Source organism: Anguilla rostrata, chromosome 8, assembly GCF_018555375.3.
Source record: "Anguilla rostrata isolate EN2019 chromosome 8, ASM1855537v3, whole genome shotgun sequence".
NCBI lineage: Eukaryota > Metazoa > Chordata > Actinopteri > Anguilliformes > Anguillidae > Anguilla > Anguilla rostrata.
In genome coordinates this window covers 617,213-639,320 of record NC_057940.1, presented here as the reverse complement: position 1 = coordinate 639,320, position 22,108 = coordinate 617,213, and the positions used below count along the sequence as shown (strand labels likewise).

The following is a 22,108-nucleotide window of genomic DNA, read 5'->3' as shown; positions in this document are numbered from 1 at the left end:
ATTTTTGAATCTTCGGTTAACCTGTCTGTTAAGTAGGTGCACATTTTAGATATAAGGTCTTTGTATATTCACCTATTCACACAATGATAATATTCATAATTATCGAATAGCCACTTAAATAGTGCGTACACTCAGTTTTCTACAGTGTAAATTAAAAGAAAAGAATCCCTGCAAATGAAATATGGCAAGATTGTTGTTATAGGAAAAGAACAATAGGCCTAATTGTTATTATACGGTGGTTCATGCGAGTCCAACAGGGATCCAGTTCTCCCTTTCAGAGTAAAATTTTTATTGATTTACCATTTTACTGTGAAACCTGTGCTCTCACTGTGTGAAGCTGGTGCTCTCTGTGTGTAAAGCCTGTGCTCTCTTTGTGTGAAGCCTGTGCTCTATCTGTACCCTCACTGTGTGAAGCCTGTGCTCTCGCCGTGTGAAGCCTGTGCTCTTGCTGTGCCCTCGCTGTGTGACACCTATGCCCTCTCTGTGTGAAGCCTCGTGATCCAAAACAAATGATTTAAAAAAAACCGTGAAAACAAAACCGACATTATCGCCCGACTCCACGGAAGTGCCCCCCCCCCAGCCTCAGGGTGAGCTGAGATCCACGTGCTGCTGCCCAGCTCCATCTCTGAACGGGCTCCTAATTCAGGGAGAAACGCCTGGTTGTGTCCCCCTGTCCCGCTCCAGCACTGTGAACGGGCTCCTAATTCAGGGAGAAACGCCCGGTTGTGTCCCCCTGTCCCATTCCAGCACTGTGAACGGGCTCCTAATTCAGGGAGAAACGCCCCGTCTGGGTCCCCTGTCCCGCTGAAAAGAGGCTGTACCTGCATACCACCAGCATGACACAATCACATGACATAATCCAGTGATACACCTGGAAGAATTCACTCAGAGTGTGAACTTCTGCCAAGGCACCACAGTCTTGCAGAAGTTCACACGTACGCAGCAAATGTCTTGGTAATCCAGTCATTACTTTTCTAGATATATTTGGCCTGATGGTGGCGCTAGAGGAAAGGTCATGGGGTCACCAAAATCAATAGGTTTATTTCACTTAGGAACATGAATGTGCACAGCTAATTTCATGGCAGTCCAGCCATTACTCTTCCAGATGTGTCCGTCACGGGCAGAGAGGCAAACAGAACCGTCTTGGTGGCGGTAAAACTGCATACAACCGTTAACTGAACAAATCCATCAGACACAGCTGGCAGTGTGCAGTGAGTGGGTTTATCTCCTTGGGCGAGGGTGTTCTCCTGAACGCAGCGGCGTTTAATCGTTCCCCAGTGACCTGCTCTCGCTCCTCTCTCGGTCAGGAATCATTCTGCTGAGGGACGGGGAGACGAACGCAGTCCACTCACCAAACAGTGGGGATCATTTTCACTTTACTATCTGAAAAAACCGTTCGGTTAGAACACTTATCCCACAGTTAAAGGCTATTTTTTCATTTGATTTGCTGCGGTGTATCTCACTGAGGTTTAGTGCTCAAATGAAGGCACAGGCAAAAGTATATTTGTGAGAAGGCACAGATAAATTTAATCCAGATAACTAAAATGCCTTTTTCCACAGAGAACCTCATATCTTAACAATGAAAATGACTTTCGCTGTTCGACATACAGGCTTTCCACCCGGTATTAATTGTGGCGGTGCTGTGCTGAATTCAGGAACCCCCCCCAACTTCGCAAACATCAGATAAATCATTAAAACCTCAGACTCAGAACTCCTCAGAAGGGGACAATAGACAGAACAATGGTGTAGTCATGTTTTCAGCAGGTCAGGTGTGGGCTGTACTGTGTCAATACCACAGCTCACCACTTCACACTGCTTAGCCTCTGAGGCACTGTTTAGATCTGTGTTTTTTTATATTGTAACAACAATGCAAATCAGTTTTAAATAACTGTGAGAAAGTTTATATTTCAACTGCAAATTTCTTCTGTAGTTTGTTCTGCTGGATTTTGAGTACTGAAAGCAGATTCATTGGTAACCATGTGCAGGTAAAATACTTGTAGTATAGTACTATAGTCGTGCCACGTAGTTGAGACAAAACACTTCATACCAATGTGCAATATGCTATTAATTGTTTATATATATATATATATATATATATATATATATAACACACACACACACGACAAATTAAAGAAAAAACAACATAAAGTGTCTTAGTAAGGCGTTGGGCCAACACTAGCTGCCAGAAAACCTTGAAAAAAACCTCAAACCTTAATCTGCATTGCTTCAGTATATATCCAGCTGAATAAATGGATGCCATGTAAATGCTGTTGTGTAAGTCGATCTGAATAAGCGTCTGCTAAATGCTTGTAATGTAACTGTTGAAACGTGAAAAGTCGTACCTGTAATGATTGCAAATGTAATGACTTTGTCTGTCCACAAGGTGGCACCTGGACTCTAATACGGATATAAATGCATGAAAATTCCACACCCGCCTACAATTCTAACTGACCACTTGAGGGAGTAACGGCCAGGAGTGGAAAATTCCACTCAAACGGATTTGGCGCTAAAGATAGATGTTGCAACTGCGAATGAAATATTGAACATTATTCTCCTGTTGCACAACTGTTTTGCTTATAACTGGCTTTATTTTAAAAATTGCGCTGTGAGCCTCTTAAACAGCACCCTCCTCTCTTACGTGAATTATGTGTGACAGTATGTGATTTAACTTCACATTCAGCCTCTCACATACATCTTCAGACTGGGTAAATTCGAGGATAAATGTTCATTTGTATGACATTAGTAGTTCTCGCTGTAGTGTTTGTAGAGCCACATACATTCTGCAGACACCTCTGCTGGCACCACACAGGAAGGATGTTGACCCAACAGCGGAAAGTTTCTCAACTGCAGAAATTCTCTCCTCTTACGGTAATTTTTACGGTCTTATTTTCTGTCTCACTGAAGAGAAGAATGTGCAGTTAAACTAGCTCCGTAAGCAGACTGACTGAGTGCAGTGGGTGACAGAGCTGCAGGTTTCACACAAGCCAGGGCCCAGCCCTCAGTTCGTCTGCTTCAACACAGCTCTTTTATTCCCAGTCCAATCCTGCCAGCACAGCTCGCTCTTTCACACAGGAAAAAATGAAAAAATAAACAAGCAAAAGCCATTCACATGTGCCTGAAATAAACACTCTTCAAACGGCAACCAAAAACAAACAAATAAATATTTAACAGCCAATAACAAATTTAATAAAAAACTTCCTCTCAGAGGTACATCTGCTGGTAATTTACAAGATTGGGGTGTTCAGCTACTCCTGGTCAGTCACACGAAGCATCGACACGCTCTCATGGGACCAGTGTAGCATCTGCACATAAAAGCTCTATATTTACATCAAAAGAACATATGACAGGCAAAATAATACATGTTTATGGGGCAGTTCAGCTTTTTTGGACAGTTCTGTATTGCAATATGGGTCTTTTTGGATACTTGCAAAAGTAACGCATAACAAACAATGCCCGACAGAAGCGGTCTAAGCAGTGCCGAGAGCTTGGTGTCATAGGCCTGAAAGCACACGCTGGGACGTTTCTTTAAAAATCATCAGTAGTCCGAAGTTAGGAATTTCATATAAAATGCATATAGACCCAAATCAGAGATCTGAGACTCATTTAGACTCCATGGGGCAGAAGCTGTGAGACCTGACCCACTGGCACATTAGCAGGGCTGAGGGTGAGTGTGAGTCTGACACAGGGCCGTTTATGAGGGTGAGGGTTAGGCCTTGTGTGAAGGTGAGGGTTAGGGCCATGTGTGAGGGTGAGGGCCGTGTGTAAAGGTGAGGGTTGCGTCTGAGGGTGAGGGTTAGGGCTGTGTGAGGGTGAGGGTTAGGGCCATGTGTGAGGGTGAGTATGAGTCCGATACAGGGCCGTGTGTGAGGGTGAGGGTTAGGGCTGTGTGTGAGGGTGAGGGTTAGGGCTGTGTGTGAGGGTGAGGGTTAGGGCTGTGTGTGAGGGTGAGGGTTAGGGCTGGTGGGTGTGTAGAGTGGTTGGAGGGTTAGGCTGTGTGTGAGGGTGAGGGTTAGGGCTGTGTGTGAGGGTTGTGTGGTGAGGTGTTGTGTGGAGGTGAGGGTTAGGGCTGTGTGTGAGGTGTGAGGGTTAGGGCTGTGTGTGAGGGTGAGGGTTAGGGCTGTGTGTGGGTGAGGGTTAGGCTGTGTGTGAGGGTGAGTGGCGTGTGTGAGGGTGAGGGTTAGGTCCGTGTGTGAGGGTTAGGGCTGTGTGTGAGGGTGAGGGTTAGGGCTGTGTGTGAGGGTGAGGGTTAGAGCTGTGTGTGAGGGTGAGGGTTAGGGCTGTGTGTGAGGGTGAGGGTTAGGGCTGTGTGTGAGGGTGAGGGTTAGGGCTGTGTGTGAGGGTGAGGGTTAGGGCTGTGTGTGAGGGTGAGGGTTAGGTCAGGCATCCCTCAGGTCCTGGAGCTGCAGGTCCCGGTGTCGAGTTGTTTCTGCAGGTGCTGCAGGTAGCCCCGCCTCCTCCGGCAGTCCCATGGGCTCTACGGCACCGTCCCACCGAGCACAGAGAGGGCCCCGCCCCATCACCGTCCCACGGCTCGGGAACACCTTTCACCCGGTCGTCATGACAACCGGGCAAAAGTAAGCAAGAAACTGAAAAAACTAACAATATAAATGAAAAACCAAGAACCTTTGCTCCAGATGCCCCTTTATGGCAGTGTGTGTGTGTGTGTGTGTGAGAGAGCGTGTCAGTGTGCATGTGTGCACATGTGTGAGTCTGCACGTTTGTGTGTGTATGTGTGTGAGTGCTTGTGTGTGCGTGTGTGTGTGTGTGTGTGTGAGCATATGTGTGCTTGTGCATCAGTCTGTATCTGTCGGACTCAGGCCCGGCTCAGTTATTCGCCCTTATGGCAGTAAATGTCTTTCAGCGCTTTCAGCTCTTCTATGAGGGTCTTGTTTTGGTTCTCCAGCACAGCCACCCGGTTCTCCAGACATTTCACATACTCCTTCTTCTTCCGCCGGCACTCCCGCGCTGCCTCCCTGGAACCGACACGAGAGAGAGGGCCTCAGACACAGCCCACATACTGCACAACCAGGGCGCTAAAGCTCAACTACAGCCCACATACTGCACAACCAGGGCGCTAAAGCTCAACTACAGCCCACATACTGCACAACCAGGGCGCTAAAGCTCAACTACAGCCCACATACTGCACAACCAGGGCGCTAAAGCTCAACTACAGCCCACATACTGCACAACCAGGCGCTAAAGCTCAACTACAGCCCACATACTGCACAACCAGGGCGCTAAAGCTCAACTACAGCCCACATACTGCACAACCAGGGCGCTAAAGCTCAACTACAGCCCACATACTGCACAACCAGGGCGCTAAAGCTCAACTACAGCCCACATACTGCACAACCAGGGCGCTAAAGCTCAACTACAGCCCACATACTGCACAACCAGGGCGCTAAAGCTCAACTACAGCCCACATACTGCACAACCAGGGCGCTAAAGCTCAACTACAGCCCACATACTGCACAACCAGGGCGCTAAAGATCAACTACAGCCCACATACTGCACAACCAGGGCGCTAAAGCTCAACTACAGCCCACATACTGCACAACCAGGGCGCTAAAGCTCAACTACAGCCCATATACTGCACAACCAGGGCGCTAAAGCTCAACTACAGCCCATATACTGCACAACCAGGGCGCTAAAGCTCAACTACAGCCCACATACTGCACAACCAGGGCGCTAAAGCTCAACTACAGCCCACATACTGCACAACCAGGGCGCTAAAGCTCAACTACAGCCCATATACTGCACAACCAGGGCGCTAAAGCTCAACTACAGCCCACATACTGCACAACCAGGGCGCTAAAGCTCAACTACAGCCCACATACTGCACAACCAGGGCGCTAAAGCTCAACTACAGCCCACATACTGCACAACCAGGCGCTAAAGCTCAACTACAGCCCACATACTGCACAACCAGGGCGCTAAAGCTCAACTACAGCCCACATACTGCACAACCAGGGCGCTAAAGCTCAACTACAGCCCACATACTGCACAACCAGGGCGCTAAAGCTCAACTACAGCCCACATACTGCACAACCAGGCGCTAAGCTCAACTACAGCCCACATACTGCACAACCAGGGCGCTAAAGCTCAACTACAGCCCACATACTGCACAACCAGGGCGCTAAAGCTCAACTACAGCCCACATACTGCACAACCAGGGCGCTAAAGCTCAACTACAGCCCACATACTGCACAACCAGGGCGCTAAAGCTCAACTACAGCCCACATACTGCACAACCAGGGCGCTAAAGCTCAACTACAGCCCACATACTGCACAACCAGGGCGCTAAAGCTCAACTACAGCCCACATACTGCACAACCAGGGCGCAGACACCACACAAAACAGCACAGCCACACTAACCTACAGACACCGCACAGAACAGCACAGCCACACTAACCTACAGACACCACACAGAACAGCACAGCCACACTAACCTACAGACGCCACACAAAACTGCACAGCCACACTAACCTACAGACACCACACAAAACAGTACAGCCACACTAACCTACAGATACCACACAAAACTGCACAGCCACACTAACCTACAGACACCAGACAAAACTGCACAGCCACACTAACCTACAGACACCACACAAAACAGTACAGCCACACTAACCTACAGACACCACACAAAACAGCACAGCCACACTAACCTACAGACACCACACAAAACAGCACAGCCACACTAACCTACAGACACCACACAAAACAGTACAGCCACACTAACCTACAGACACCACACAAAACAGCACAGCCACACTAACCTACAGACACCGCACAAAACAGCACAGCCACACTAATCTACAGACACCACACAAAACAGCACAGCCACACTAACCTACAGACACCACACAAAACAGCACAGCCACACTAACCTACAGACACTACACAAAACTGCACAGCCACATTAGCCTACAGACTGGATGCCACACACTAAACTCAACACCTAATAACAGGCAAACCACAGCCTTCCACACAGACATTACTGTCTTAGTAGAGCTTTTTCTCATAATTGCATCATGCTGATGTAGCAGGACAAAGCGCATAATCGCAGCCACTTAATTATGACCTCTTTTTTAAACAGCTATTTGAATCAGAAACCTGTCTGGGCACATGTGTGGCCCAGAATATACTCCCAAGTATACCGAAACTCAACCGCAAGCGACCCGGGACACTACATGCAATAGCCCAGCGCAGGCAGCAGTAAGAGCAGGGCTGAACGGTAGGAAGGTCCAGTCAGAAAGGCCACTGATAAGGCCAGGCTAAGCGCACAAGCAGGTCTGCACTGAGCTCTGTGCTGCAGGCAGAGCTCAGGACTCCAGTCAAGGCTCAGACACTCAGACTGAAAGTATGCAGGCGTAACCACAGCTCTCAGACACTCTGGGCTGTATGTATTAAATCTTTTACACAGCCCAGTTCACTTTACAACTGTGACAGCAGACGAGACAGGAACAGCAAGTTTTCTTGTAAGAAACATCAGAATGTGGGCTTGAGCTGATTGAAGACTCAGCAGTCCATGTAAAACTGCCACACTAAATGACAAGGAGTTAGGAGACTGCCGTCTTTGATATGAAGAAAGTCTGAGACCAACATCCATTGGCAGACATTCTAAAGTTCAGACTGAAACCTTCTGAAGATAAAGACTGTTTTTCTGAGCAGGGCTTTAGTTTGGTAAAGTGCTGACTGCAGCAGAGCTCTCTCTCTCTCTCCCCATGCCTCTCTCTCACTCCTCCCTCCCTCCCTCCCTCCCTCTCGCTCTCTTTCTCTCTCCCCATGCCTCTCTCCCCCTCCTCCCTCTCTCTCACCCTCCCTCCCTCTCTCCTCCCTCTCTCTCAGCCTCCCTCCCTCCCTCTCTTTCTCTCTCCCCATGCCTCTCTCCTTCCTCCCTCTCTCTCCCTCCCTCCTTCCTTCCCCCCTCTCTCCCTCCCTCCCTTGCTCCCTCCCTTTCTCTCTCCCTGCCTCCCTCCTCTTCCCCCCTCTCCCCCCCTCCCTCTCTTTCTCTCCCTCCCCGCTCACCTGTTCTTCATCAGCCGGACCTCCCTCTTGCGTGTGGTCTCCTCGGCGTGTTGCTGTGGGCTGTGTAGGCCGGCCGGAGACGCCGCCATCACCACGCCCTGCGGCAGGGTGGAGGTGGGCGTGCGGATCTGGTAGGTGGGCATGTCTCCTGTGGCAGCTGCCAAACCAACACACAACACACTGAGCTGCGGGTTCATCACCATACTGGGGCACAGCTCCTATCATGTCAATCTTAACGTGCCTCTGCCTGCAGTTCCAGCATTTAAAACCTCTCCTGTGGGGGAAAAGCCTTTTAATGAGATCTGAGCATTCAAAAGCAGGTGGTCAACAAGCGTCAGATCCAAAAGGCCATATTTCCAAAAACCGTGGATTTTCCCACATTTTTTTTTACAAAGAGAACTTGCTTTAGATTAACTGAACTGTGAGTTCCTCCTCTTTTAGTATGAACTGCAGGCGGTAAAAGCATTCTTGGCAGCTTTGCCATCTCGGTACAACCGCAGTCAATTAGCTGAAAAGCCAACACATTTGCACCATCCCTCTTTTAAACATCGCATGGCCAAAATTTTAATTATGTTCAAAGGGTCCTTTTCGACTGTAGCCACATTCACAGGGAACAGTCATATTTTCCCTGCTGCAATCAGTCTTTTCTTCTTCACACAACCCAGGACTATCTGGTATTTTACTTGGTTGATTCACACATGATGGTGCCGCTAACTGATGGTGCAAGACTTTCTGTGGCATAATCAGTGCAACCTTGTGCACAATCTCTGACTGAAGATGTGGTCTCTGTAGTTATCAAGTGTGGAGTCTCACTGAAAGCCAGAGCAGTTTGTTTATGTAATGATCCAACATAATGCAAAACAATGAAGAGTACCATTAACAGGTACACAACAAAAGAATGATTAGTAGTCTCAGGGGTGGTCTGTGTATTTACGCAGGTATTGATTTAACATCAATGTGAAATGAGATTTATATATAGTTATTTCGTTCAAATACGGGTTTGGTTCGATGGATGATATTTACCTCAGTTCTGTCCAAGCAGGACATCTTGCTAGTATGTTTTATTGCTACTTAAGGGGATGTGATGAATGTTGAAAATGTTCAACTTCCAACAAACACTGCATAAATAACACATAAATAAATAAAAGGGGCACAAGCACAAAGTGTAAAGGGCACGTTAGCATTTGTTCTGAGTCGTGTTTTCCAGTGGCTCAGAAACGGAGCCACAGCTCAGTCTAGCAGAGCGCAGAGGGCTCACACGCGGAGCCGCGGCTCAGTCTAGCGGAGCGCAGAGGGCTCACACGCGGAGCCGCGGCTCAGTCTAGCGGAGCGCAGAGGGCTCACACGCGGAGCCGCGGCTCAGTCTAGCGGAGCGCAGAGGGCTCATCGGACCGCGGAGCCGAGCAAGGGCTCACACGCGGGCCGCGCTCAGTCAGCGGAGCGCAGAGGGCTCACACGCGGAGCCGCGGCTCAGTCTAGCGAGCGCAGAGGGCTCACACGCGGAGCCGCGGCTCAGTCTAGCGGAGCGCAGAGGGCTCAGACGCGGAGCCGCGGCTCAGTCTAGCGAGCGCAGAGGGCTCACACGCGGAGCCCGGCTCAGTCTAGCGGAGCGCAGAGGGCTCACACGCGGAGCCGCGGCTCAGTCTAGCGGAGCGCAGAGGGCTCACACGCGGAGCCCGCTCAGTCTAGCGGAGCGCAGAGGGCTCACACGCGGAGCCGCGGCTCAGTCTAGCGGAGCGCAGAGGGCTCACACGCGGAGCCACAGCTCAGTCTAGCGGAGCGCAGAGGGCTCACACGCGGAGCCGCGGCTCAGTCTAGCGAGCGCAGAGGGCTCACACGCGGAGCCGCGGCTCAGTCTAGCGGAGCGCAGAGGGCTCACACGCGGAGCCGCGGCTCAGTCTAGCGGAGCGCAGAGGGCTCACACGCGGAGCCGCGGCTCAGTCTAGCGGAGCGCAGAGGGCTCACACGCGGAGCCGCGGCTCAGTCTAGCGGAGCGCAGAGGGCTCACACGCGGAGCCGCGGCTCAGTCTAGCGGAGCGCAGAGGGCTCACACGCGGAGCCGCGGCTCAGTCTAGCGGAGCGCAGAGGGCTCACACGCGGAGCCGCGGCTCAGTCTAGCGGAGCGCAGAGGGCTCACACGCGGAGCCACAGCTCAGTCTAGCAGAGCGCAGAGGGCTCACATGCGGAGCCGCGGCTCAGTCTAGCAGAGCGCAGAGCAGCGCTGCAGCTGATGGCAGGTGATTCAGCCGGCAGAACCGCCTGCTCCCCCCTGTAATCACAGAATGACTCAGTACTGACGTCAGTGCGCGGCTCGCCCGCCGCTTAGCGTCAACATTCAAGCGCTGAGGTCTGCTTCCAGGAAAACTGGTGATGTCAACCATATCTCCCCTCCCCCCCAACCTTCTCATCCACAACATAAAGTCTCTTCTTTTTCACTGCTATTTCAGACCTGCTACTTTGTAGTTTCACATTCCTTAGTTTGATTTATAAATGCAACAAGTGAAATAAGTCTCTCCAAAAGCACACCTGATAACAGTCCTCTCAGTTACTTGCTATCAACTGTTTTTTTAAACACACAAAAATATCAAATGTGATTCTTTGCTAGCTACAATCTGTAAGTACTAGTCAGGTTTTGGTTGAGACCAGTCACTAATTTAAAACACAAATAATTGAATTTGTCACGTGAAAAACAATACAACTCTGACTGCAAACCAGGGAAAATAGTCAGGATTCAAGGCATAACACTTCATTTTTATAACTAATAAAACACTAATGGTAACATACCTGACTCAGTCTCGTCACCAGTAACAGCCATAACTGTGCTCTAATAATCCAAGAGAAACCTTCCCCTTCTGCCTTCTCAATGGACTGGTTGCCAATCAACGATGTCCATGGCTACAGTTTAGGGCATTGACATCACAATGACATCACTGAGCTCCTGAAGTCAAAAGCATGGTTTGGCCTTGTAGCCCCTCCTCTCCCCTGTGCTCTGGAGACGGCCCACAGCTCAACGGGAGCAGTGCAGTGTCTCTGCAGGGGGAGGGACAGGGGCACGCTCTATTTTTAGCACGTATGACGCAACCCCTTTTACATAAGAGACGTAACACCCACAAGCACACAACACACCAATTCACCTTTTTCTTTTTTTTTCTTTTTTTAAAGTGGTATAGTGCTTTATGCTCATTAAAACATTTCTGGAAAATGTACATGCCTCTAATTAGATTTGTTGGTAGGTCTAAATATAGTTGTTTAACTAGATAATGTAATCTCCTGTTGCTTAGATACATAAAAAAGCATTCAACTGCATTCAATGAAAAAGAAGTGAAAAACGAGTGGTGAGGTTAGCTGAGGACGGACGAGGCTGCTCAGTTAAGGCATGGTTCTGTGGTATAAATAAGCGCCACGCTACACTGAGCAGAACACACATGCACATGTATGTGCACACGCATGGCCTGCGGCGAACGGAAAGCACTTCCCCTCTCGCTGGACTAGCGAGTGACGCGACTTCCACGGGTCTGATTAGCGCTGGAAAAAGGGCTGAGAAGGGCCATTAAAGCCCAAAGTGTTTTTCCAGCCGGCTGTGCTGGAGCTACAGGGCCGTTCAGCGCTAATGACCTGTTCACCCAGCACAGTTCAGCGCTAATGACCTGTTCACCCAGCGCAGGCTGCCCGTTCAGCGCTAATGACCTGTTCACCCAGCGCAGGCTGCCTGTTCAGCGCTAATGACCTGTGCACCTAGCGCAGGCTGCCCTTTCAGCGCTAATGACCTGTGCACCCAGCGCAGGCTGCCCGTTCAGCGCTAATGACCTGTTCACCCAGCACAGGCTGCCCGTTCAGCGCTAATGACCTGTGCACCCAGCACAGGCTGCCCGTTCAGCGCTAATGACCTGTGCACCCAGCGCAGGCTGCCTGTTCAGCGCTAATGACCTGTGCACCCAGCGCAGGCTGCCCGTTCAGCGCTAATGACCTGTTCACCCAGCACAGGCTGCCCGTTCAGCGCTAATGACCTATTCACCCAGCACAGTTCAGCGCTAATGACCTGTTCACCCAGCGCAGGCTGCCTGTTCAGCGCTAATGACCTGTTCACCCAGCACAGGCTGCCCGTTCAGCGCTAATGACCTATTCACCCAGCACAGTTCAGCGCTAATGACCTGTTCACCCAGCACAGTTCAGCGCTAATGACCTGTTCACCCAGCGCAGGCTGCCTGTTCAGCGCTAATGACCTGTGCACCCAGCACAGGCTGCCTGTTCAGCGCTAATGACCTGTGCACCCAGCACAGGCTGCCCTTTCAGCGCTAATGACCTGTTCACCCAGCGCAGGCTGCCTGTTCAGCGCTAATGACCTGTGCACCCAGCACAGGCTGCCCTTTCAGCGCTAATGACCTGTTCACCCAGCGCAGGCTGCCCGTTCAGCGCTAATGACCTGTGCACCCAGCGCAGGCTGCCCGTTCAGCGCTAATGACCTGTTCACCCAGCGCAGGCTGCCCGTTCAGGGCTAATGACCTGTGCACCCTGCACAGGCTGCCTGTTCAGCGCTAATGACCTGTTCACCCAGCGCAGGCTGCCTGTTCAGCGCTAATGACCTGTTCACCCAGCGCAGGCTGCCTGTTCAGCGCTAATGACCTGTTCACCCAGCGCAGGCTGCCCGTTCAGGGCTAATGACCTGTGCACCCTGCACAGGCTGCTGGCTGTGCTGCTAAACTCCGCTTCCTGCTGCCAAACGTGACCCATCCACGGACATTTCACTCGGGCAAATATAAAATCTGAAATAACCTGAGACGATTTGTGGACAGAAATAGTGTATTTAGTGTCATATAGAGGTTATGAGAGAGGAAAGGGGAGTGTTGGGATGGCGTTCAGACGAGTTAGGCTGGGATTAAGCATGCCCGTCTGCTTTAGTCAGGGCAACCTTCACCTCTGTCCTTACAAGCACTCGACTGCAGCAGCCAAATATTAAATGTACAGCCAACTGCCTGAGTGTGTCAAAGGTGAAATAACACAGAAGATACACTCCCAGTGCAGACATGCGAGTCACTGGAATATACCTGCAGGGTAGCCTGCTTCAGCCTTCAAAGATTAGCCTACATATCACTGTGAACAGTCAGACCTATAGTTCAGCAATACTATGACCTGTCTGCCACTTTCCAGTAAATGAGGCACCTCCAGCACACACCAAAAACCAGCCATGGTTAAAAAATACAGCTCTGCTTCAAGCTGTGAAATACTGCAAGATTTTTTGTGGTTTTTAGAACCACACTTCCAACCAACAACGAACAAAAAACTGAGCACCCTTTCTGCTGTATTTTCAAGTATCCCTGGGAAGCATGGAGGTAAACTCTGAAAGAGCACATCCTCTTCAAACAGCAATATGAAAAATCCCAGGGCCAACCCCGAGCAGCTCTGCACTGGAACAGCACCGTTACTTTTGCATGATGTGATTTGTGGAGACTTTATTTGTGTGATTTATGTTTAGGGTACCTTGGCACAAATTCATTTGGGCATATGCAAGTCTGTATTTGCAAACTTGTGTAAAACACAGGGTTTTCTTTGCACAGGTGAGTAACTTGCTGTTACTCTGAACACTGAAGTCATTTTGTTTAGATAATTGCACAGTGTAAGGCCAGCCATGTCTTCAGAGATAGAAGTTTACATTAGCAATTTGTCCTAATCAGTTTCTGCTCAAATCTGCTACAGAACTGAGATTTTCAGTGAGCCATGAAGGCCATATACTGTAATACACATTACTAGAACTGGTCCTCCAAATCAACCAAACACTGCAGCCCTGTACAGGTGTTTACTGACAGCTGCTGGTGCATTTTTATGAAGCCTTTGGCTGGACGTATCAGACTGGAAGGAGTGTCAGACGTTTAATCAAACCAGAGCATTTAGGTACATCATAAACACACAGACCAAAAGGAGCAGATAGTTCTGCAACAAAGCCAAACATGAGAAGCCCAAAGACCTTTATGTGCTGAAAATCAGCTCTGCTCTTAATCAGGGGGAAGAGGGGTTACCAAACTGAAAGAGAAGAGGAGCAGGTACCTTGGACGACCACCTGGCTGCCTGGGACGAAGAACTGCTGGGGGCCGTCCCCAGACTGGGGGGCATACTGCAGGATGGTGGCGCCGGGCTGGGGCGCTCCCGAATTGGACATGGTGAGAGTCTGCAGGCCCTGCAGCCCGTCCCCCCCTGGGCTGGCGATCTGGATGGCCCCGCCCTGGGTTATAGCGACTGCACAAGACCAGCACCGGTTAGGACTGCCTAACCCTAACCCTAACTCAGGTTACAGCCACTGACCATTTTTAAACATCATAAATGTTGCAGTTTTGATCTGCAGGGAGCCAAAGTTTTATAAGAACTGCCACCCATTTCAGTTTCCATGGGGGAATCAACCCGAGACTGCATGCACACCAAACTAACACAAATCTGCTATCAAACGTTAATAAAGCAACATGCTTGGGTAAGACTGAACTTCAGAAAGACTACAGTGGGGGAACTGGCCGATTGGGGCTTTTAGAGAACTCCTCATTACTTAGCCCTAGCATAGGCTAGCCTGCAGTCTAGCTGCACACTGGTGAAATCGGCATGTGGGACTCACTGTACTGGCCTGAGCTGGTTTGGTATATGGAGGCGGGTGTGGACATGGTGGTGATGTTGGTAGAAGCCATTTCCTCCTCAGATTTCTCCTCCTCGATTTTGGGAACGGCAGGTGTGTCCGATGACAGTTCGTTCAGAATTTTTCTGAAGAAATGAAGGGTTTAAAACTGAGTTTCATATTTTCCCACTGATGCAGTGGCTGATTATACAGGTAACAGACTGGCAAAGCACACATTCATTCCTCTGCCCAAATGTACCATTTCAGCTTCCATTACACAGAACAATCGCCTGAATGACGCATTAACAGTGTTCTCTCAGGCCTGTTAGAAGCAAAAGGCCCTCCCACCGGTAAGAGGGCCGTCGGGAGAGAATCTCTCTTCTTTTCTGGCAGTCTATCACAGAATCTGTCATTTCTCCATCTTCTGACTCCCCTGCTGCTGCCTGGGAGAGATACAATGGAACTGTAAGTACACAGGCCTCACAAGAGGGCCCTCTCTTATGCACATGCATTGTGCCTACCACAATGCACAAACACTGTTAAAATGCTCATCTGACTGCTAAGCAATACTGTAAACACACTGATACACAAGCCTGAAGCCTGAGGAGCCAACTGTTCCAGCAGCAGGTGCAAATCCATATCTGGCACTGCTGCATGCATAACTCAGATGTTCTGGATCAGAGTGATGCGAGATTAATGTGATGTGATGTAAGTGAATGTGATGTACAAGGCTCTGCTGGGTGAATGTGATGTAAGTGAATGTGATGTATAAGGCTCTGCTGGGTGAATGTGATGCAAGTGAATGTGATGTATAAGGCTCTGCTGGGTGAATGTGGTGTAAGTGAATGTGATATATAACGCTCTGCTGGGTAAATGTGATGTAAGTGAATGTGATATATAAGGCTCTGCTGGGTGAATGTGATGTAAGAGCATGTGACGTATAAGGCTCTGCTGGGTGAATGTGATGTAAGAGCATGTGATGTATAAGGCTCTGCTGGGTGAATGTGATGTAAGTGAATGTGATGTATAAGGCTCTGCTGGGTAAATGTGATGTAAGAGCATGTGATGCAGAAGGCCCACCTGATTGGTCTGAATTTGTGGAGACTGAATGACAGACGGTTGGGGTGTCTGGATGACTCCCTGGACCTGAACGGTCTGACCGCCAGGTAGCTGCACCACCGCCACAGCTGCAGGCCCTGGGGCCCCTCCACTGCCCCCTACAGACACCTTTAAGCAACAGCAACATGAGTGACTACACTATGCACCATATGAAGGTGTGTGATCATTTTAATACAGCAATAAGTGATTACAGTGTGGCTGTATAATAACAACAGCTGTTAGTAAACATGATTTTCACAATACGCCCTGTACCCAATGCAAACAAAGAGAGCCACTGGTCATCAAAAAAAAAAAAAGAAAAAAGAAAACGTCTGGCTGCTTCAAACGTTGACAGACGTACCATGACACCAAGCCAAAACAATAACTTCTTGAAGAATGTAGTGTTATCATTCTCCACAGTTATACTGGTTCAGCACTCAACTGACCGATTCCAAATGCTGATGAAGTTCTGAGTGCGCAATACCATTCGCAAGCAATTATCTGCAGATTGGAGTGTCTGATCATTAGTGTCATTTGCACCCTTAATCAGGAGCATGCTGGCGTGCACTTTCTCCCTCAAAGCATGTGCAGCTGGCCGCCACTGCTTTTCATTCTGCAGCCCAGCTGCGCAGTCACTGTGCTCATTCTGCAGCCCATCTGCGCAGTCACTGTGCTCATTCTGCAGCCCAGCTGTGCAGTCACTGTGCTCATTCTGCAGCCCAGCTGTGCAGTCACTGTGCTCATTCTGCAGCTCAGCTGCGCAGTCACTGTGCTCATTCTGCAGCCCAGCTGCGCAGTCACTGTGGTCATTCTGCAGCCCAGCTGTGCAGCCACTGTGCTCATTCTGCAGCCCAGCTGCGCAGTCACTGTGCTCATTCCGGAGCTCAGCTGCGCAGTCACTGTGCTCATTCTGCAGCCCAGCTGCACAGCCACTGTGCTCATTCTCCAGCTCAGCTGCGCAGTCACTGTGCTCATTCTGCAGCCCAGCTGCACAGCCACTGTGCTCATTCTCCAGCTCAGCTGTGCAGTCACTGTGCTCATTCTGCAGCCCAGCTGCACAGTCGCTGTGCTCATTCTCCAGCTCAGCTGTGCAGTCACTGTGCTCATTCTGCAGCTCAGCTGCGCAGTCACTGTGCTCATTCTGCAGCCCAGCTGCACAGCCACTGTGCTCATTCTCCAGCTCAGCTGCACAGTCACTGTGCTCATTCTGCAGCCCAGCTGCACAGTCGCTGTGCTCATTCTCCAGCCCAACTGCGCAGTCACTCTTCTCATTCTGCAGTCCAGCTGCGCAGTCACAGTGTACTGCAGGAGTACGCTCCATGCAGAGCTGGCTAAGCCAGGCTGCAGCTGTCCTGCAGGAGCTCCTGTTTCACAGCGAGTCGGGGCCATGTGCTGATCGCTAGCCGCTCTCCTGAAAGAAGCTCCCCACGAGCTGATCGCTAGCCGCTCTCCTGAGAGAAGCTCCCCACAAGCTGATCGCTAACCACTCCTCCTGAGAGAAGCCCCCCACAAGCTGATCGCTAACCACTCCTCCTGAGAGAAGCTCCCCACGTGCTGATCGCTAGCCACTCCTCCTGGGAGAAGCTCCCCACGTGCTGATCGCTAGCCACTCCTCCTGGGAGAAGCTCCCCACGTGCTGATCGCTAGCCGCTCTCCTGAGAGAAGCTCCCCACGAGCTGATTGCTAACCACTCCTCCTGAGAGAAGCCCCCCACAAGCTGATCGCTAACCACTCCTCCTGAGAGAAGCCCCCCACAAGCTGATCGCTAGCCACTCCTCCTGGGAGAAGCTCCCCACGTGCTGATCGCTAGCCGCTCTCCTGAGAGGGGCTCTGGTGGCGATGCCAGGTAGTCACTGTGCTGAGCAGTGAGGCACGGTCTCAGGGAAATTCTTCATCTTTTCACATTTCAGATTTGCTGCTTGGTCTTTGATGCATGCAATTTACAAATAATTGCCATGTGTACACCAGTGTAATCAAATACAGTTGAAATATATTAATATAAATCCATAAATATGCACATGTCAAGCAAGGCATGCTTTCCTCTACTTGAACAGACTCTACCACCTTACGTCAGAAAAAGTGGTAAAAATCGAATTGTTTATCGCCTTTGGTGACTTCACCGACAATTTTTTTTTTTTTTGGCCAGATATAATGCCATTTTCAAACAAATGCATTCTTGTTAAGCAATGAGCACTGGGACAAGACCCGATAAAGAACATAACTGGCTTCATTTAGAGACAGAAAATGCTTGAAGCGTTAAACCCTGAGCCAAAGCACTGCACTCATCTCTGAGCTCATTTAAAAAAGTGATGAACTGAATAAAGATGAGCTCAACTCAGAATTATTCCAGCTTTACATTCACTCCTGAGCATCCAGCAAATCTGTTTTTGCACACAAAGTGAATGTTTCTATCTCAGGGTTTCAAACACGAAACCTCATAAAACAGTACATGCAGGTTATTTTTGCCCACTCAAATAAAAAGTCTCTTATCCATTTTCAGGCAGGTAAAGAAATACAAAAGTTCAATTCATCCATAGCACTAAGCACAGTTCAAACACACAACCTTCCAGCCACCCTAACCTGTTGACATTTACCTGTGTAAGAGAAGAAATGGGAGAGCTGGCAGACTCGTTCTGAATCTTAATTGCTTCTCCGTCAGACAAAGAATCATTTACACTCCCATCCTGCTGAGAGGCCACCACAGTTTCCATGGTCATTGGACTAGAAAGAACAGAAAATATTTGCTCTGCTTATTTCTGACCAACACATATCAGTAACAGTAATGATATTATGAATGCACTCAAATGGGAAGTACTAATCCAAAAGGGCTGCTTTTTATTGTATCATTCTGCATTTACAGAACCCTGTGTAAATGTGTACAAATGATCTCAATCCCAATTATCACTGTTTCGTCCTGTGGTCAGGCTCAGTGTGTTATCTTATAGGAACATGTCATTGCCTGGCTTTGTTCCAAATGACACTGACAATATATTAAATACAGTAACCCAGACGTGCATATTACTCTATAGCAAGGCTAGTATGTTCAGTACTTTAAAACGCTGTCACATCGTCTCCAAACTTGACTTCATTATTCTCTCTCAAGCAAATGACTAAACTGATGCACATGTATATGCCCTTAACCCCTAAAATAAATCTTCCTTGTTTAGATATTCTGACAAATGTTCATGTTATCAGGATGAAAGGAAACTTCTTTCTACATATTTTCCTCATACAGCTCCTCTTGCCGAGGTATGCTTGCTCCAAGCTCTCTAAATTGCATCAGCTTAACGGATTAAGTTCCCTAAAATATCTCTAGCATAGAGATCTGATACTGTGATAAACTTATCCTAGACTGTCTCAGATGGGAAAAGGTTATTAATTATACCTATGCACTTGCTTAAAAACTTTAACAGGGCAAACTTTGCATAAATATTGAGTGCTCACCTTACATCAACATCTATTCACGATAAAACACGATTTACCATAAAAAGATGTATTTATTCAAGAGTGTCCTTATATTTGAGGAAGCGCTTTTAAAACTGATTGTGCTGGGTAAAGCCCTCAATTATCCCATTAAATAAAGCAGACTTCTGAGAACTGGGCGGAAGGTTTATGGCGTGTGAAATGGCTGGATCAGCACGGTAAATCACGGTACGGCAGTGTAGTACAGACCTTCGCGTTCCACCAACGTTTTATTGAAATATCGTCCAATAAAAATGAGGACAAAGGTTAAGCATGTTCCTTTAATACTGACAGGAGGTGAGACAGTCGTCGGCAAGTTAGGGACGCACAATTTATCTTGCATTCCGATAGATATCAATATGTAGTAAAGAATAATTAACTATAAGTTGGAAGCTGTTATTTACAATATTACTGTACGTTAAGTCACGTTAAGGACAATGCAACGGTAACCTAGCTAATGCACTTAGCTACCCATGTGGGTAGCTGAAAATGTGATGAGTACACTGACCAGTCACACATTTGATTAAACAGTTTTAACAAACTCGATTTTAATATTAACTGTACTGTTACTATCTTATCTGCAGGGAGTATGAAGTTGGGCATTCTGGGAGTTGGTCGCCAACTAGTCAAACAAGTTTCTGTAAGAGCTTTCTATAAGAACTTCGCGCTGCTGGTTCTCGTTTTATATTTGCTAAAGTGCCAATGCACTCAAATGTTTGCTACTTATATTTAGGGCGTTGTCTTTATTGTACCAAGGGAGGAAACAAGAAGTGTACGCCATTTCTAGAAACTTCTTTAGAAACAAGTGACGCCATTTTACAGCTAGACGGTGGACATAGTAAGCATTTATCGTCTTTATTGACAGTTAGCCTCATTTACTTAATGAATAGCCAGCTAGATAATTAAGAATTTCTCATTAAATGTTAACTATACCGAGTCCTTTCCGATACAACACTCAGTGATTGGAAGCTATATGGATACAAATAGTCAACAATTACTTCTAACTTACTCGTTTATTAGTTGACTGACGTTATCTATCTACCCTGAAAAGTAAAGATAAAAGAAACATGTTCTAGCTAATGTGAAACAAGATTTTAAAAATCAGAATTTTACTAACTAGGTAACTCGTTGTGGTTTATTGAACGACAAATGAACAGGTCCAACGGAAGCTATTATATTTGCTCGCAAGCTAGCTTATCATTAACATCATCTAGCCAAATGATCTAACATATGCGGAATTTATGTAGCTTCCGTCCCAGTATTCGTTTTGCCCTGCAATTAATTTTATGCAAACAAAATAACACTAGCTACCCACGGAAATATAGCATTTCAATTGGCTATCCTTCTGTACCACGATACACTTTCAATATTGCAGCTAGCTACATGTTGCAGTGAACTGTTTTGTCCTCACTTGTACAATTTAGCTGCAACATTAACTGTTAAGTAGGTGTCGTTAAATAAGCCGATGGACTTTGGGGCAATGCATCAACATCAGCCAAGTGCCAACTTTTGTAATCCTGCTATAAAGTTGTCTAACTGTAGCTAGCTAACTAAAACACAGTTCAATCCCTCGCGTTATATCGCCAGAGTCAAGTTCGACCTACACAGTGGCCAGTTAGTGGAACAGTCAGTCCAGTCAGCTGGCTGGTAATACCAGACAACTAGACTAAAGCTATTATTATAACGTACTAGAGGCTAATGTCGCCGACACTACTAGCTGCTGGGACGGACAGTAATGACAATCTGCATGTTAGCTAGGTGACTAGATGACTTTAGTTGGTGAAATTAATTGAAGACAGTTATGTCAAGTTAGCTCATCTCCCGATACTCGCTAGCCTTATTAAGCTATATTAGCTACTGTTAAATAATAGCAACAGCAAGAAATAACGGTTGACGAGCAGCTGGCATTTTGACAGTTATCGATAGCCAAATAACGCATGTTCGCTAACCCTTGGGTTAAATGTTGGGCAGCTAAATAGCTAAAACATTCTTTAGCTAGAAAACGTAGGCTGTGAACAAAGATATTGCTTCTATGTCTGCTAACTTAGCTTGTTGCGAAATATTGGTAAAGTTAACATTGCCTAATCTATGCAATGAAACTAGGTAGACTAGACCAGTTTATTTCGGCTAGCTAGCTAACCATTGGTGAGAAGTTATGCAGCCAACGTTAAATGTTAACTAACGAGCTGAATTCACAGGAAACTAACACATCGGTAGCTAGCTAGGTTTGATTGTAACTGTTCATGTTAATTTATTGTGTAGTAGTTGGATAGCTTGGTTAACGTTAAGATTTCAGCACAAAAAGTTACCTGCGTTTGTCATGGGGTGCAAGTTTGCCAAAGCAACAGCAAATGTAACTTAGATATTGATAGCCAATTTAGACTTATCTAGTTAATGTTACGTTAATCAAGTTGGCTTACTTCTGTTGGATCAATTAGCATTAGCAACCCTTTACCAGTTAACTGGGCTAAAATTAAGAAATATAATCTTAGTCTAAGGGACTTTTACTTAAAGAAGGTATTCGAACTTGCTAGTCTAAAGTTGCGGTTTAAATGTGACAGCAAAAACTATCTGATTTTTTTGAACCTGACCAATTTCAAATTTAACACCGTTGTTTTCAGTTTGAGCCGCCCTTCAAAGTAGCTCGCAAACTGCATCTCTGACTTGGTTATACGCCCGTGTCAGCTGTCTGGGAGGAACTTTCCCTGCCTTTTGCTCTTTATTCCTCCCCTTAAGAGCCCCCTCTTGTTGTTTGTAATGATGACTGCAATAACTTACCGAGGTTTTTACGTAGTCGGACTCGTCACTGATTACGGTAGGAGTGGATGGCCTGTGCCGTGCCGCTGCACACGTAGTCCCCACGTCAGCTCTGATGATGCCGTGTAAAAATGTCGGCGAGATTCTCGGCGTCTCCCTACA

General features: G+C 47.9%; 1 protein-coding gene across 2 annotated transcripts; it reads right to left on the bottom strand.

The window, feature by feature from the left end:
• Positions 1 to 4,224: 4,224 nt before the first annotated feature.
• On the bottom strand, positions 4,225 to 22,108 carry crema (cAMP responsive element modulator a). 2 transcript variants are annotated; one of them, XM_064345674.1, is made up of 8 exons: positions 21,968 to 22,108; positions 18,322 to 18,448; positions 15,710 to 15,856; positions 14,978 to 15,072; positions 14,633 to 14,775; positions 14,077 to 14,265; positions 8,035 to 8,191; positions 4,225 to 4,973 (listed from the first exon to the last, which is right to left on the bottom strand). In XM_064345674.1, exons 2-8 carry the CDS (start codon positions 18,442 to 18,444, stop codon positions 4,829 to 4,831), a joined length of 999 nt encoding a protein of 332 aa, XP_064201744.1. In that variant the 5' UTR covers positions 18,445 to 18,448; positions 21,968 to 22,108; the 3' UTR covers positions 4,225 to 4,828. The 2 variants fall into 2 exon arrangements, with proteins under 2 accessions (XP_064201744.1, XP_064201745.1); XM_064345675.1 differs by lacking the exons at positions 14,077 to 14,265; positions 14,633 to 14,775; positions 14,978 to 15,072; ... (1 more) ...; positions 18,322 to 18,448; positions 21,968 to 22,108 and adding an exon at positions 10,819 to 10,976.

Bases quoted from the DNA above. Each gene is read 5' to 3' on its own strand.
- crema (XM_064345674.1), bottom strand. From the start codon at position 18,444: ATGACCATGGAAACTGTGGTGGCCTCTCAGCAGGATGGGAGTGTAAAT. The intron at 14,266-14,632 runs GTGAGTCCCACA...GGTCTTGTGCAG, and splicing joins AACCAGCTCAGGCCAGTACA to TCGCTATAACCCAGGGCGGG. The intron at 4,974-8,034 runs GTGAGCGGGGAG...TGTCGGTTCCAG, and splicing joins GTCCGGCTGATGAAGAACAG to GGAGGCAGCGCGGGAGTGCC.